The sequence below is a fragment of the Cervus elaphus genome, chromosome 33 (genome assembly GCF_910594005.1).
Source record: "Cervus elaphus chromosome 33, mCerEla1.1, whole genome shotgun sequence".
In the NCBI taxonomy this organism is placed as follows: domain Eukaryota; kingdom Metazoa; phylum Chordata; class Mammalia; order Artiodactyla; family Cervidae; genus Cervus; species Cervus elaphus.
The window spans coordinates 25219351-25237231 of record NC_057847.1 but is presented as its reverse complement, the minus strand read 5'-3'; the positions used below and the strand labels follow the sequence as shown (position 1 = coordinate 25237231).

The following is a 17881-nucleotide window of genomic DNA, read 5'->3' as shown; positions in this document are numbered from 1 at the left end:
TTAGAAATGAGTATTTTGGAAAATGTTTAAATTGAGGTTCATCAATTTTAAGGAGTCAAGCTTTCTGGAAATCTGAACTTCAGCATTCAAAATACATAAACATTTAAATGTTCCTTCTTAAATTGCTGCCAAATTTCTTTAACCTAAGGAAAAACTGAGGAAACAGGTTGGCAAGCGCCATCTTGTGGACTCCTTAAGAAATATTCTCACTCATTCATCAGTACAGCTACAAAAGCAAATCATTCTAAATATTCAAAACAATACTAAAACTGTTCTCAATATTAAAAATGTTACTTTAAGTCAAAGTATTTGCTAAAGGCTAACTTTCCAGGGTCCAGGTATTTGTAATGTAATGTAATGAAGTACATTTGTGAATTTGAGGTTAAGATCTTTCTTCTAAAGCACTTGGGACTTATTTATAGCCAAACCATTACGTTGGATCTTGGCATCTTAAGGAGTTAGGCTGGAAAGATATTAATATATTATATAATAATGAAACTGGAGAATTTTACACACCAAAGGAATTTTTAAAAGCATATAGTCAGTGGAGAAGTTAGAATAATTTTAATTTTGTAATGTAGCAAAGTTTTAGGATAGTACTTTGCAAAATAGAGGCTCTTTGTTGTTCATAAGAACATCGAGAAAGTTAACAAGAATTCTAAAGTTTAGGGGAATAAATAAATACATCCATAGATTCAGTGTGTGTGTCTCAAATGCAAAAGTTTACAAGCTTAATCTGGAGTTAAGGTGAAAAGTACATGGGTAAAAAAAATCAAAAGACTAATGGGAAGGAAAATGCCCCAGACTCATGTTCATATGATTATTTTTAGACTTAGAAACAGTATAGTTTTTTCCATACATTAAAGATGAAATATTAACACTATAAACTTACGTAGTGGCCTAGGGTTGCCTCACCACCAACTCCTCTTTGGCCCACCACAAGCAAGAGTTTTATACCCACCAAAACTCTTTCTTATTGGAGTTTTATGAATGACTACTTAGAACACGGGGCTTCCCAGGTGGTGCAGTGGCAAAGAATCCACTTGCCAATACAGGAGATGCAAGAGACTTGGGTCTGATCCCTGGGTCGGGAAGATCCCCCTAGAGTAGGAAACGGCAACCTGCTCCAGTATTCTTGCCTGGAAAATTCCATGGACAGAGGAGCCTGGAGGGCTACAGTCCATGGGCTCACAAAGAGTCAGACACAACTGAGCACACACAAAACTGGGGAAAAGAATTTGAAAAACAGGTAAGAATTTGGAAAAAAATAAGTACATGTGTATGTATATGTGAATCACTTTGCTGTACACGTAGAACACAACACTGTTAATCAACTATACTTCAATATAAAATAAAAATATTTTTAAATTTTATTTCATCAATGAGTAGTAGTTTGGGACTTCCCTAGCAGTCCAATGGTTGACTCCCCTTCCAATGCAGGGGGCATGAGTTCTACCCCCGGGTGAGGAAATAAAATCTCAAATGCCATACAGCAGGGTCAAATATATACCTATCACGTGTAAAACAGTAGGAAGTTGCTATATAACACAGGGAGCCCAGTCTGGAGCTCTGTGATGGCCCAGAGGGGTGGGATGAGGGGAGGGCAGGGAGGCTTAGGGGGAGGGGGAATATATATAATTATGACTGTTTTGCATTGTTGTATGGCAGAAACATTGATGTAAAGCAATTTTCCAATTAAAAAAATTTTTTAAGAATTGAAAAAAGTCACCCCCCAAAAAATTAACTTTTAAAAAAGAAAAAAAAAGTTGTAGTTTGCATTGTAAAAGCGCTCTCATTTCTTGTTGGGGAAAAAAAAAAGTATCCATTTATTTTAAATGTAACCTTGCTAATAAAAAAAAAAACCTACTTGGGACAGATCTTTTGCAAATTATCCAACACTAATACACATATCATACAATAATGCCCCTTCTTCTTCAGGTAACAGAAAATAGCTTATTATAGGACCTGAAAACACTGGATATTTTCTGTAGAGACTTATTACTAACTTTTGATGATGTGAAAATTACTTCAAAAAATCATTTTTAAGTTTTCAAATGTCTCTGTTTTCCCTCAGGTCTATTATGATACTTGAACAAGATGAAAGGAGAAAAGTTTTGATTAGAGGAGTGAAGTCAAAAGGCACCTGGAGCTGAAGGAGGTCTCACACGGGCATCACTGGTCCTTCTCTCCCCTTTCCCGAGCTGTGAGAGTGAGGAAAAAGAGAGCAAGGGCTCCCCCGTCTGGAGACACCGGAGAACAGCAGGTGGGGGCAGAGCGCGGCGCAAGAAAGGCTCGCCTCTCTCCGGAGAACGACAGAGCCATCTGTCTGAAAATTCGAGATGACAGGCCTCTGCCTCTGAGTATTTGGTAAGTCTCCCTACTGTACAGCAACCTCTGTTTCTTCCTTTCTTTTTATTACTGTATTATTAATCCATCTTTTTCTTTTTTTCTTGTTTTTTATCCTTTTAAGTTCAACTGAAAGAGTGAACTGACAAGTTGAGAATCACTTATTATTCAGATTATAGAACTTAAAAGTCTCTGGTTCACTTTTAAACATTATGAGTAGAAAAAAACGCATGAATTTTGCTTTTATGGCTCTCATCTTTAACAATATATTTTGCATTCATATATTATGAGCACTTCTAAAATCTGAGAACATTAACAAATGTCTTCTGAAGACTTATATATAAAGGATGACCAAAAACAACTGATAAGAGTGGCAAAATCAATTTCATAACCAAATTTCACAACTAAATGAAGTATTATTGTCAATACATAAAATCTCCTATAAGCCACTGACCTCTTCTGCGTTTCAGCACATTCTGAAAAACAATCAGTAGCATGAGCTTTTGGGTCAACTGCTTACTGACTTCTATTCAGCAATTTTAGAAACACTTAATTAGCCAGTTTTTAAATGGCAGACCAATATGCAAACATCCTGTGAACTTGGCTAACACACCAAGGTCTGAAAAGAAACCTGAGCAAAGCAGGGCACTTCACCATCTCCTTGCTAATGGCCTGAGGAAGTCTAAAAGAGCAGAGAACACATGTGAAACCTGGAGAACTCATCATTTCTCTTACCTGAAAATGGTCTCTCCAGAAGGACATTCCATTTTCAGGTGAATATGGACACAATGCAACATTAAAGGACCAGCAAGTCAACCTAGATTAACCAGCACTGTGTTTGCAGAAACTACTGTTTAGTGCCCCTTCTCCAGGATTAAGATGATTTTTACAGACTATAAAGCAGTACAAATTTGACCAGAATTTCACCAAAAACTTCTGGGAAAAGTCACGCTAACAAAACCAATCATAATCAGTACTGCAGAAATATAAATATTTCTTCCTTTAAAGACTGAAAATAAGACCATCAGATAACAAAAATATATGAGAGATTCTGAGATATGCTTACTATAAAGTATTACAAACTTATAGAAAAAAACTAGAGACTGCTTTATGTTTCTACCCTGGATATTGTTAAACTACATAAGTACCGGGGTTTAAGAACTCTTTTATTCACTTAAATATTTTTCTGAGTACCCACTGCGTGTGACGCAATGTGGCAAGTATGGTAAGGAGTACAGAAATGAGAATGACTTTTCCCTTACAGAAACCATCAGCCTAGAAAAGATGTGATAAAGATACATAACTACTGTCAAATGTCACAGGAGATTCATGGATAAAATGATAACGAGTTCAGAAGATGAAGGGATTTCTTTTGAATGGGTGGCAGGAGGTGGAGAGCATGAACTGTGGTACTGAGAGAGCTGAATATAGAGAAAGGAACAGATCAGAGGCTACTGCAAAGATCAAACAGAGTTAGCAGCTAACATGCACTAGAGACAAGGGAGAGAGGATGGAAAGACAAAAGCTAAGGATCTGGGGCTGGGAACGTGTGGAGTAGGAAGTCACTACAGGAAATCCTGACAGAGATTTGGAGGGCACGTTAGAGCAGAGTTGGAGATGGAGAGCTGGCAATCACCCACCCGCGGGCACTGCTGAAGCCTAGATACTCCCAAGTGAGAAACGAAGGTCCATTCTTGAAAAGCAGTGACAGGGGATCAAACGAGAGAGAGCTGCGGAACAGTGAAAGACAAGAATAGAAAAGACAAGAAAGCAAAGAACAGTTGGAGAATACAATGCTTGAAAGATGAGAAAAAACATTTAAAGAAGACAGAGGCAATCAAAAACAGCAAACAGTGCAAAGAACAAACATGAGGACTAAGGAGAAGCCACTGTTTACTGGCTACGAATTGATAAAGCACTTCCAAACAGAAGCAGAATGTAAGGGGGTAGTTGTGACAGGAGGCTCTTCTTGACCAAACTTTAGTCAGGCTCCTCTAAGCCCATTTCTTAAGGGCTCAACCTTGACCCCCAGCCTTGTCAGGCCTGCACTGCACAGTTTAAGCAAGACCTCTAAGTTACTTTAGAAAGAATCTGCCACCCTTGATATCCAATCCCTCCTGATATCTTAATCAAATTCCTTACCCCTCACTCCTGATATGTGACCACCTGGCCTGCCCTCAGCAAGAATCCTGTTAGGTCAGTTTAACAGGAACTCCCCCTACCCTTGTTTCCTCTTAGTAATTTTCCATCCACTGACCACCCCCCACCAACCTGCTCCTTGACTTAGAATACCCCACTTGTTCTCATATTCAGAGTTAAGCCTCATCTCTCTCGCCTATTGTCATAGTCTTGACACCCACTGCCATAGTCTTGATGAAAGTTTTCCTTGTTGTTTTAAGTGTCAGAAAAGTTTTCCCTTTCACAGTTGTCCATCTTTTTCCACTAGAGAATGAATGACATTCACAAGTGCCTTATAATCAATTATGATAAAATGCGGTGGCTGGGAAGAGAGGGTATAGAGGAGAGTGAAAGAGCAGTTGTGCAGAAAGAAGAGGTGGGGCACATCAAATGCCGTTTCAATAGATCTCCGGTAAGAGGGCCTCTCAAAACTCAGGACGGCTTGCGATGCAAGGGTTCCAACGTCAAGGAAAGGCTTTCTCACACGGGACAGGAAAGCACAGCTATCATCGGGAGGAAACCACCCAGGATTCAGGGGAGAGGAAGAAACTGATACAAGACAAGAGAAAAAGGAATTCCCACGCTTGTTATTTTCAACCCCCTTGCATTGTATTCTTTCGGAAACCACCTCAAATTCTTGAACAATTGAGAGGTATTAATAAGTAATAAACAAAAGTTTTCTTTTAAATCTTTCCACTTAATAATATGAACGCTGAAACTGTTGTTTTTACCTGCTCTTCTAATAAATACACCAAAACTAATAGGAATGTTCCTGTAGCACATAAATTTATGATTATGAGAAAAAGATAATACTATTTTTATCTTCAGACTTCTAAAAGGTTGTTAGCCATTTTCATACTGAATTCCAATTCAATTCCAATTCAATTTGATTATGTTCCCTACTGTGAGGGTAAAACATGAACAAACCAAGCTAAATTATGTGCAATTCTTTTGTACTATTGAAATGAAAATGAACAATAGTTTAATGAAGTGGAATTTGTTATCTAATTACACCAAATAATTTAGAAACATCTGCTGGTGGTTAGTAATACTATAGTTAAACCTCAAGGAATCTGCTCCTAGAGAGATTTCCATTTTATTCAAACCTTTGTGGGCTTCCAGTTGGGGATTCCATATTAAGAGTGTGGAATCAAGGGATGGTATAACATTTTATTTAATTTTTAAAAAATTAACAAATGAACAAAAAATTATGAAAAATAGAGGGTGTATATCATATAGATTTGGGCCTGAAAATTAACTTCCAAATATAAGAAATACAGTAGACTACTGTAACACTGAACATGCATTCAAACATTTCTTGTTGAGCTATTAAGTAGTCAGTATACATCAACCATGGTGAAAGTGAAAATTGCTCAGTCATGTCCAACTCTTTGTGACCCCATGGACTATACAGTCTATGGAGTTCTCCAGGCCAGAATACTGGAGTGGGTAGCCTTTCCCTTCTCCAGGGGATCTTCCCATCCCAGGGATCAAACCCAGGTCTCCCACACTGCAGGCGGATTCTTTACCAGCTGAGCCACAAGGGAAGCCCAACAATACTGGAGTGGGTAGCCCATCCTTTCTCCAGTGGATCTCCCCAATCCAGGACTCAAACTGGGGTCTCCTGCATTGCAGGTGGATTCTTTACCATCTGAGCCATGGGGGAAGCCCTCAACCATGCAGTGGTTGTTAAAGACAGAAGAAATCCACAGCTTTCCCATTAGAGAACTTCATCTAATGGGTTATACAGGGGAACACAAATTAACCATTTTATCATCACATGATAAGTGCCAGGGCAGATGGGCATACAGCACTACCTGTGCAGAAAAGGTGCTGTCATGATCACTCAATCGTGTCTGACTCTTTGTGACCTCACAGAATGTGGCCCACCAGGCTCTTCTGTCCATGGAACTCTCCAAGCAAGAATACTGGAATGGGTAGCCATTCCCTTCTTCAGGGGATCTTCCCAATCCAGGAATTAAACCCCAGTCTCCTGCACTGCAGGCAGACTCTTTACCATCTGAGCCACCAGGTAAGCCGTTACGAACTCATAAAGACCTCTTAAAAGAGATGACTATTCAAGGCGAGTTTTGCAAGATGTATAGAAGGGAGTAAGGCAAAGAAAGGCTTGCAAAATGATGCCAAAGCCACACTGGGTACAATCCCTTCTGGAAACTTCCAAGTTCCTCAGCATGCCTGAAACACAACCTCTGAGGAAGGGATGAGAGACAAAGCCAAACAGGTAGGGAATCTGGACTTAATGGTGATGAGGGCTCACTGGAGGATTTCAGGTAGAGAACCAAATTATTAGAGTAATAAATTTCTAAAAAGCAGGTCTGAGCTTCCAGTTATGGACTCTAACATAATACAAATAAACCAAAATAATAAAGGAGGAAAAAAGATAAATGTTTAAACTGAGTCAAGGCTCTCGAGTGGCTCAGTGGTAAAGAACCCACCTGCCAATGCAGGAGACATAAGAGACACGGGTTCAATCCCTGGGTCGGGAAGATCATTGGAGGAAGAAATGGCAACTCGCCCTGGTATTCTTGCCTGAAGAATCCCATGGACAGAGGAGCCCAGTGAGCCACAGTCCATGGGGCTGCAAAGAGTCGGACAAGACTGTGCATGCACGCAAGGTTGTTCACAGGTACGTATATAGAGGAACAGTCCATTATTAAATGCTTGCTCTTCGTTCGTTCATTTAGTCACTCAATAAATTTGGACTGAGCACCTACTATGTGCCAGCCATTGAGCTTACACTCCTTGGTACTTTTAAGTGCCATGAGGACTGAGGCTAGATCTGATTATATTCTGGATGACCTCCCAAAGGAGAAGCAAGCATCGCCTACATGTTGGCCAGTGTTCTGTTTTTGGTTTTTTGTGTGTTTTTTTTTTTACATTTTCAGAGCATACTAGAAAGTAGCAAGCGACCAGCACTATCAGAAGTCTATCTGGTCGCCACCATACCTCACTGAACCCGGTCTCAAGCATGCTCAGACAAAGTCTACAGTGGCCTGTGGCAAGTATTCAACCACACATACAAGCAGAAATACTACAGAACCACTTTTTCAAGTGGGTTGACAGACTTGTGAAATAAACAAATGGAGAAACTCTGCTGGTATCTTGGATCATTGCTAGTATTTACAGTAACAGTGACAAAATTAGCTACTATGTATCTTCAATGACTGTATTAAGAATCTTAGATACAGGATCTCATTTATTTCTGCAGGAAATTAATAGCCCCTGTTGAGATATACGGAAAATGAGACTGGGACATCTAGCTGACACCTGGCAGAGAAAGGATTCAAGGCAACTCTTACTTCAAAATCTAAGCCTTTTCCTCCACACCACATGCTATGGAAGTATCCACTACAGGCTTCTGATTTCACTCAGAGTGAACTCTGAAGTCCTCGTTGAGGTTCACCAGCAGGGCCCTGGTAATCCGTGACCCCAGCACCCTCCTCCACCAGATGCCTCTCTGCCCTCACCTGCCAGCACTGCTGCTGGCTCACTCTGCTCCAGCCACGCTGCCCTTCTTCCTGTTCCTCAAAATGGCTAAGCACAGCCCTGGCTTAAAGCCTGTTCCATGAGGCGATTCCCCATTTTCATGTGACTCTTTCCCCTACTTCCTTCAAGTCTCTGCTCAAAACCCACCTTTGCCGTGAGGCTTTCCCTGACCACAGCTTGCCCCATCCTCTTCACCCTGCTTCATTTTTCTTCACAGCCTGAGCCCTCTGGCACATTATACATTTTCCTCTGCGCCCTCCACTGCAAATACAATTTCCTTGAGGACACGAACTAATAAATACCTGGCACATATTAGGCTCTCGATTCATCAAACATAAGTAAACAAATCACTGAACAGGAAAACACACCCCAGGCCTCAGAGCTGCTACTCAGGAAAATTATGAGAGTACGTTCCTTGTTTCTGCTTCCTCCCCCCACTCCACCGTCCTCTCCTTCTCCCGCACGTCAGATGTCCTGAGCTTTTATTCACACCACCACCTACAACACGGGGCCCTCTTAGTAACGCCCCCCTCTCCAGACAAACACTTCTGCACTTTCTTTTCCCGTACAGTGTAGTTCCCTCAGCCAAAATGCTTGCTTGTCTTACTACTTTAAGATCTTCAGTCCATAAATTAAAATCATTCTTCCATGCATATGATGATAAGAGTCTATATTTAGCATGTTATTCCTTAACAAGTAATATACTAAAAAAATCATGCTTTAATTTTAATACAATGGTGTAAAATTCATTCACCATAAAAGGCCTGCAGGGAAACATATTTCAGTCAGGCAGATATTTACATAGCCCTTAAATGCACAGCTACCCACCTATCTGCTGTCTGTCCCATCTAATACAAGCAATTTCAAATCCTAAAAGCATCTCTGACAAAGTAATGTCACAGCCATTAAGGACCTGAAAAACAAAGTTCCGTAGAAGAGGTACAAGACAGAAAGATAAGGGCTAAAGCTATGTGCTAATCGGAGAAATGGGAAAATCAGGCAAGTCTAGCAGTTTAAAGAAGAGGATCCATTCTGTTTTTGAAATGTCAAGTTTGTGGTCAGAAAGATCTATCTATTCCAGCGACATAATATATTTCTTGAACAACACCCTTTTTCTGTTCACTTTACACCATGAAATATATAAGGTAAAAGGTCAGAGTGGAAAGAGAAAGGAACCACTTTCAGAGCAGCTGGGTGTAACACAATGAGGTGGCCCCACGCCACCGTCAGCTGGCAGCAGGCCGGGCCTGACTCATCTTCCCTTCTCCCACAAACTGCTTCACTGTCAGCCGTAACTCTTTCCAAGAAGTGCCTGCTTTTCTAAATTTAAAATAACCATTCAAAACAGGTAGGGGTATTTTAACCTATCAGTTTTTGGTTTTTTGTTCCTTGGGGAATAAAAGGAAAAAAAAGACTTTCTGAAAACATGGACAGTTCTAAAGGTTCCTGAATATAAAACCACTTTTTTAAAAATAGTCTTTTCTGGTTTCCACAGTTTAACTGAAGTAAATTTTCCTTCCATTCATTCTGATTTCCTACCCTCCTCCTAGAATTTTATTAATACAATCTTACATTGAGATATAATCCACATACCATAAAATTCACCCTTTTAGATTATACAAAGCAAAGCTTTTCAGGATATTCACAAAGTACTCATCCTTCTTTTTAAATATAAGGAGCTAAATTAGGAATGTATATTTGTAACTTTACTTTGTCAGACATGATTCTTTTTTTAATATCACTTTCCAAGGTAAAATATGGTCACATCGTTCTGCTTTCTTAGTTTTCCTACTCTGCTATTTTAAGTACAGCAGGATTATATTAATATATAAAAAAATCAAAGTTTGCAGGGATCATTTCCTAAGTAAGAATGACTTATGACCAGTAATAGGTTGTAAGGCCAGGCTTGAGAATTTGACTTGCATTGGGTTTGAAATTAAGTACAGTGATTTCATTTAGTTTATTGTGACTGTGAAAGTTGCTCAGTTATGTCCAACTCTTTGCAACTCTATAGACTGTAGCCTCCAAGCTCTTCTGTCCATGGAATTCTCCAGGCAAGAATACTGGAGTGGATAGCCATCTCATTCTCTAGAACATCTTCCTGACCCAGGGATGGAACTTGGGTCTCCTGCACTGCAGGCAGATTCTTTACCATCTGAGCCGCCAGGGAAGCCCCTTTAGTTTATACATCACAGATAAAAAAGTGTTTTAAAGGTACTGTTACTGATCTTTATATAAAACTGAGAAAACACCAATTCCCCATATCAGGGGATATCATTATTACTGGATGGATTTTGAGAAAAGCTACACATACCCCAGTCCAATCAAGGAACTCTGTGTTATGGCTGCTCTCAAAATGTAGCACACGGTTAAACTTAGGTTAAACCAATCTGGTGAAAAAATGCATAACTTATTATATCTATGTCACTCCTTCAGAATTATGTGACATATAAAACAATATTTTCTAATTCTCTTATGATTGCTTTAGATTAGTCTCAAGCATGTATTCTCAATGGGGGGTAAGACTGCCCTCAAGGGAGCAAAACTTGACTTTCAGGGGTCAAAGAAAAATTACTCTCTTTATGCATAAAGCAAATATACATACAGTCCATAAACAGAATCTTGGTATTAAAGTTTCACGGAGAGATCAATTACAAAAAAATGTGTAAAAGACTTCTTACAGGGAACACATGTAAATTCATGGCTGATTCATGTCAACGTATGGCAAAAAACACTACAATATTGTTAAGTAATTAGCCTCCAACTAATAAAAATAAATGAAAAAAAAAAAACTTCTTACAGAAGGTGACTTTAAAAAAAAAGTTGAGAAATACTGATCTAAAAGAAACTAAAACTCTTAGTAAATACATTAAAAATTTGTCATTACACTTATCACTATCTTCTAAGATTAGAATGCTTACAGGATGGTTATTGCAGGGACAGATGTGACTCAGGATGGCATCCACCAATATTCCTCTTACACTGTACACAGATGGGGACTATCAGAGTTATAACAACTATAATTCTTTTATCTCTCTTACATAGTACCAAGTCTCCAAACATTAAAAGAAAACATTTTAAGTTGAGACTTTAGGCTTCTGACACCAGTAGAAGAAAGAATATGGACAAGCATTTAAACAAGGATGGTGATTTTAATGACAGTTAAAAAGATGACACATTCGAAAAAAAAAAAGAAAAAAAAAAAAAAAGATGACACATTCTAAGAAAAGTAGCTGGGCTTTCAACATCAGACCACCCTGCTGCTTCTCATACTCTCTGATGAGCAATATCTGAAAAATTAAAATGGCAACAGAGAGTACATTCAAGTGGAAGTTTCCTATAAAATGAGCTTTTGGTCAAATAAATCATTCTGAAAATGTGCAGTTGTCTGCCAGGACAGCCATGGAAGTCAGAAAACGTCCTAACTGTATCACAAAGAATACTCCGTCCCTATTTAACTGCTCCAAAGTCTCTCTGGAAAAATACCCACAGACAGGTGTGTCAGGATAGTGAACGATGCCAAATAAAGCAGCAAAATGAAGGGTTTCAATGGGAGTAGGAGAGACTGAGGAAAGAATGTAAGAAATTACAGCGAAATCCTAAATATCAGAAGTGATCGAAGGCAGTGATGATGGTGACTACATGGTAAGAAGAAAAAAGGGGGGTGGGGCGGGGAGAGCAGGGGCAATGCCAGAGCCAGTTCTACTCAGAGAGTTATTCAGGTTTGGCTAGCTCAGCCCAGCTGAATTATAACTGAGTTCCCAATCTCACCAGCTGTCCTGGGCTGTAAACCAGAGCTCCGTTTAGCTATAAATGACAGAAATTCCTGCCAAGTGATGACCTGACAGGATGCTTTTCCCCCAGTTCTGTCAACTAGGGCTCCACTAGTGCAGCAAATCAGGATGTTCTGGCTGGTACATCAGCCAAAAGATCCTAAACTAGATGATCTGAGACCTTCCCTCTGGTCCAGCAATTGTCGGACAACAGGTACTTCTCTGCCAGAGAAGTTCTAACAAAGCCCACACGGAATTAGGAAGCTAGATGCAAACACTAGTTCTGGAATGTCGGCTCTAACACAGGGACCATGTTTCCTGCACACTGCTTTAGATGTTTGTCGAACAAATCAGGAAGGAGAGGTGAGTGACCAGAATATGAACTACATCTGGAGAGTTTTGAGGATTTGAGGATTTAAAAATTATTTGTATTTATGCTGATGACTGGTCCATTTGAAAGATGAAGAAAAATGTTTGCTAATTCCTGACCTTCAATAGCACTCATTTTCAACTCCCAAATGAGACTGTGAAATAATGAAGGACTGGGATCTGGTTCTTCCATCCTAGAATAAAAAGGAAATTCGCACTAAAAATGTCTTTTTAAGCACAAAGGTGATTAATAGTGAAGACAATATATAAGACAGTCTTCACTCTTCAGCTTAATTTGACAGGTATTTTACTAAGTTCCTATAACGTACTTGGGTAGAAAAAATGTATATAAATGTAAAAATGTATCAGGTAATTTTAGAGGCTCCCCTTTTTAAAAAATGAATCTAACTTTCACTAAAAGTTTTTCCTGTAAAAAGAACATTCTTTACAATTATTAAAAAAAAAAAAAAAAACCTAGATGGAAATGTAAAACATAAAGCAAAAACACTAAGACTCTATTGCTGGCTGCAATAGACACTTAACTGTGTCCTCCCGAAAAGTTCATATGCTGAAGCCCTAACCTGCAATGTGATGCTATTTGCAGATGGACCTTTGGAAGGTACTTAGGATTAGATGAAGTCATGAAGGTGGGGTCCTCATGATGGGATTAGTGCCCTTGTAAGAAGAGACCAGAAAGCTGCTTTCCCTCTCTCTCCATCATGTGAGGACCCAGCAAGAAGATGGATGTCTGCAAGCCAGAAAGAGGGCCCTCATGAGGAAGTAATCCAAATGACACCTTGGTCTCAGACTTCCCAGCTTCCAACACTGCGAGAAATAAATGGCTGTTGAGTAAGCCACCCAGGTTTTGCTATTTTACTACAGTAGCCCAATCAGCCTTAACTGCTTAACCAACTACCACACCCAACATACACAAGACAGTGTCCTGGCAGTGGTTACTTCGGGGAAGCTTAGGTAGAAACTATGGAACTCTGATCATGATGATAAGAAGGTCACACTTATCCAGTATTTTGTTCCTACCTTCTCTTTTGTTCCTACTATCTCTTCACCATCTCATAGAACTTTATTTCATTGTTCCTCAGCTCTAAGTTGGTTATTAAGAAGAGATATGAGGCACTTCTAAGGCCAATTAATTAAAAAGCAGTAATATCTAAAATAAAATCAATTTCTTCTAACCCTTGGAGACTGCTCTTAGCATATTCAAAGAACTATTTTGAACTGAGCAAGTTTGAGTCAATCTACTATTTATCATTAATATAATAGTTTTCAAACTTTATCGTGTGTAAGAATCACAAGGGAGTTCCTTTAAAACCCCCTTCCTCTAAAAATGCAGATTCTGTGGGTCTCTGGACAAAGGAATCTACATTTTAAACAGACATCTCAGATGACTGATGAGTGGTGTGCAACTACACTTGAGATCAACTGTCGCTCTACCATTACTGAGAAGACAGACTCTGAACAGAGATAGACTTTGCTTTACAACAGAGAGAGATTCTTAAAAATTGTAACCAAATTGGATTTTTAAACCAAATTCTATTTTCCCACAAGATGACTTTTAAAATTTTAAAGACACTTTATTCATCCTAAGAGGTGGGAGTGGTTTCTTTCACCTTCCTCAAGAGGTCAAATTCCATGCTCTTCCTTTTCTCACCTCCCTTTCAGTAGTTAAAGATTTAATAATTTAGGAATTCATTCAAAGGAGCCTCATCATATACTCCATATCTCCCCAATTTATCCATTTTATTCATTGAGAATGTCAGTCTTTTAAAAGTCATTGATTCATAAATTATATCTTTGAAAACAAACCTTGAAAATGCAGACTATCTCTTTAAAAAGGTAAATGAATTTAGTCAAAAATAGTTTAAAAGAGAATTTTCTACAGTAGATTTTACTGCAATGTATTAGCTACAACAGTGTAAGATAAATGCTTCTTCAAAAGAAAGTATCAACTATGAGTAAAGTGTTCCATTAAAGTTTAACTCTATACCAAAAAAGTTCACACTTAAGGAAACACTTCTACTAAGTAATGCATATTTGATACAAGGTATTGGAAAACAGGAGATTTTTATTATCCCTTTTAGAGAAAGAAGAAACATTTTTTTAAAGCACTCATGGACAACCAACAAACACCAAATAAAAAATGTCATTTCTAGTACCACCGGTGTTTGAGCAAAGTAATTACAGTCCTAGACGGAAGAAGGCAAACTACATCCTAGTCTCAGTTTTCCCACAAAAAAGCCATGAGCCCTCTGAGTCTAAACAACATCTCTGGGTCTAAATTTAATTTTAAGAATAAAAGTCACTCTTTGATTCCAGCAGATTAATAAACTCTTAAGTATTTACATCAAAAAGCATTGTGGCATGTGATGACTGCAATGTGTGTGATCAAATGACATTGTTAAAAGGTAACTGAAAACTTCACGTTGTGATTAACTTACTATCCTGGTAGCCATCAGGTACATATCATTGTACTTTTCTTCTTTGAAAAACTAAACACTATGATCATCTAAATTTTCACATACTGAATTTTCTTAAAGCAAAATACATATGTAACACAATCTGCTTTTGCAAAAGAAAATAGAGTATTTTTGGTCCTTTCCAACCCATTGTCATTACAGACTTCTGGGGACAGGGGAAAAAGCAAAACACCTTTAATTAACTGCTGAAACAATAGTGTCACAGTAATTACATCACAGAAATACTACTTCTTTCGTAAAATGTTCAACGATATGCTCCTGAGATTACTTATCTTCAATACCAACTTCCTTCTGTCTGCTCTCAAACGCATTAGAGCAAACATTTTCAATTTTAGCAAATATTAAAATAAGTTCACCACTTATTCTTGTTTCCAACAGAATATACCGAGTCCAAAAAATTCCCCCCAAATCCAACAGGACTCAACACACGCATTTGGCAAATGCAGGAAGGTTGGGATGCACAGACATCTTGTTCAAAATAAATAAACTTTCCAGGATCTTTATTTACCGACTTGAGAAACATAGGCTTGGAAACAGCCAGCTAACTTCGTTCCCAACTTGGCATCTTAGAGAACCCTCCGTTTACAAAACACACAGGACCTCAGAGCCTCCCAGCCCAGAATTGGCCAGGGGAGCACACGCCCATCGGCCCTGCCTGGAGAGGAAACAATGGGAGAGGCGCGAAGGAGCTAGCCCGGCGCCCCGGGCGCCCCAACTCCCCTGCCACCGCCCGCGCCGGACACCGCCCGCGGCGTCCCCTCCCCAGGTGCCCCCACCTCTGAGCCCCGGGGCGCGGCCCACCTGCGGCGGCGCGGGCAAAGGGCTGCACTTACCAAACAGGGTCAGGGCCATTGTAAAGGCGCTCGCCAACTGCTCGCCGCCGCCCGCCGGTCCACGCGCTCCTCCCAGGCTGGCCGGAGATCACCTCATCGGCCCGACGCGCTCACACCTCGGACGGAGCAAGGAGTCGGAGGGGCGTGGTGGGGGCGCGGGCGCGCGGGGAGGCTGCAGGCCGGGAGGCAGGGGGCCGCTGCAAGAAAAAAGTTATTCACGCGTTATTGTCAAGCGCACCCTGACAAGGGGGAACCCGCTAGCCCTCGGCGAGCCGGCACTTGTCGCTGCCATCTGTGCAAAAGCGGAGCGCGCGCGGGCGCCGGTACCTACGAGGTGGGGAGGCTTGGCCGCGGCGCAATGGCAGGCGGAGAGGCGGCGCCGCAGTGGCGGCGACGGCGGGGAGAGGAGCAGCCTCGCAGAACCCCCGGCGGGGTGCGCTCACTCTGCATCCCGCGGCCTCGCAGACGCCATCTTGCGATAGCGTCTCCCACTGGATCCGCCGCCGCGCCTCCTCCCTTTTTCCCCTTGGGCGGCGGAGCCCCGTGCGTTCCCATGGCAACGGGCGCGCGCGGGGGCCGAGGGCGCGCGCCCCTCCTGCCCCGGGCCGCGAGGAGCCGCCCGAGCTGCTGGCCCCCGGGAGGCGGCCTCCCAGAGCCTGGCAGCAGCAGGGGCGGGGTGCGTTTTAGCTGAAATCCCAGGTTTTTCCTTGAATGGGATTTGTGAAGATGCAGAAAGGAGCTGTTACTCGAAAGAAGTCCCTGAAGGATGCTCCATGAATACAAGGACCCAGCTAGGGTCATCTGGGGATCGGGTTCGTGTGAGGATATTCCTTTTCCCTGGCGCCTCCGGGGTTAACGGAGAGTCTGGAGCCCTTGACCCGAAGCTGCAGGACCCCGGCAGGGAGCCTGGAGTCGACCAGTGGCACTAAATGTTGCTTTCCCCTCCATTTGGACTTAGGAGCCACTAAGAGTAGTTCTGGTCAGATTATCACATGTGAGGAAACAGGAGTCGGTTAAAAAGCATCTGGGAATACCTAAAATAATTTGTTATAAGGGCTTAAATCTAATTTTCTTCTTTTTACTTTACACCTCTTTGATATTGTCTTGGGGGAAAAAAATCAACATTTCTCACCGACTGGCACTTCTTTACCACAAAAGATTCTTCCCCTGAGCTTTTTGCATTTATCTGATAATCACTGGCAACATCTTTCTTTCTGTGATTTTCTCTGATCGCCTCTGTCTTTGCCTTAATTAAGGAGAAGCCATATAACGCCTTGAGATTATCAGCCAAAAGATGTTCGTGAAAAGCTGAGTTATGATGGTTTTGTCGTTTCCATGTAATGTATTCAACAATTCAGTATTCTCTAGTTGCTATACTTGTTTCTTTTTTGTTTTAATCCTCCTTTTTTCTTGTTTCTCTGCTTAGGGATTTGATACTATTTCAGTATCTAATCATGTAAGATTTTCTCTTTGGTTCTCATTTCTTCCTGGCTTTCAGTTCCCAGTTCCTCAGATTCCCTAATATCATTTTCCTTTTTATGTTTGAACTAATTCTTTTAAGAATATTATATAAATATCTTTAATTTATCTTGAGGATCAAAATCATTATAAAAATGAAAATTACTCCTTCAAATAGAACCACAGTTAATTCATCATCCTTTCACAGCAGACTCAAAGATCAGAAGGAAAAAAAAGCAGGTTGGAAGGAGGAGCCAGCCTTTTGTTTCATATCAGTTAACTCAAGAAAAAAGAAATAGTGAAATAATTCAACCTCAGTGGGCAAATATTTAAGATGCTATAGGCTTAAAATTTTCTGATATAGTCAAATGGCTGTCCTTTAGCCACTAATATTAACATAAATCTTGAAATCTCCAGAATTTTAAATCTTTAATGAAAAGGACTCGATTTTGAACAGGCTTTCTGCTCATGAAAAATTACAAGCACACAGTTCATGAAGATAAATGAGAAACTCGAGAAGGCTTTGTGGGACAGATTTTAGAACTGGGTAAAGATTGCTATGAATCTGCTCACACAACTAGACAAAGCAGGATCTAAAGACACCTTTTACTCTCTCAATCAAAAGTCCCCAAACTTTGAGGGACCTAATTTCCCTTTGAGTCTCTAATAGAAATACTGTCTCCCTAGAAAAATATTTATGTACATCACCAGAATTTTTTCACACGATTTCAGTGAGATTACGAGGGCTTCACTGGTGGCTTAAATGGTAAAGAATCTGCCTGCAATGCAGCAGACCTGGGTTTGATCCCTAGGTCAGGAAGATCCTCTGGAGGAGGAAACGGCAACCCACTCCAGTATTCCTGCCTGGAGAATTCCGTGGATAGAGGACCCTGGCGGGCTGCAGTCCATGGGGTTGCGAAGA

At 40.5% G+C, this 17881-nt stretch overlaps 1 protein-coding gene across 1 annotated transcript in view; it reads right to left on the bottom strand.

The window, feature by feature from the left end:
• CHN1 (chimerin 1) overlaps window positions 1-15986 on the bottom strand; it is a 194621-nt gene extending 178635 nt beyond the window's left edge. The window contains exons 1-2 of the mRNA XM_043894378.1: window positions 15833-15986; window positions 15502-15698 (exon numbers count right to left, since the gene is read on the bottom strand). Of these exons, the coding sequence (XP_043750313.1) occupies window positions 15502-15520 (19 nt within the window). The 5' untranslated portion in view covers window positions 15521-15698; window positions 15833-15986. The remainder of the gene's footprint in view (window positions 1-15501; window positions 15699-15832) is intronic.
• Window positions 15987-17881: the final 1895 nt, after the last annotated feature.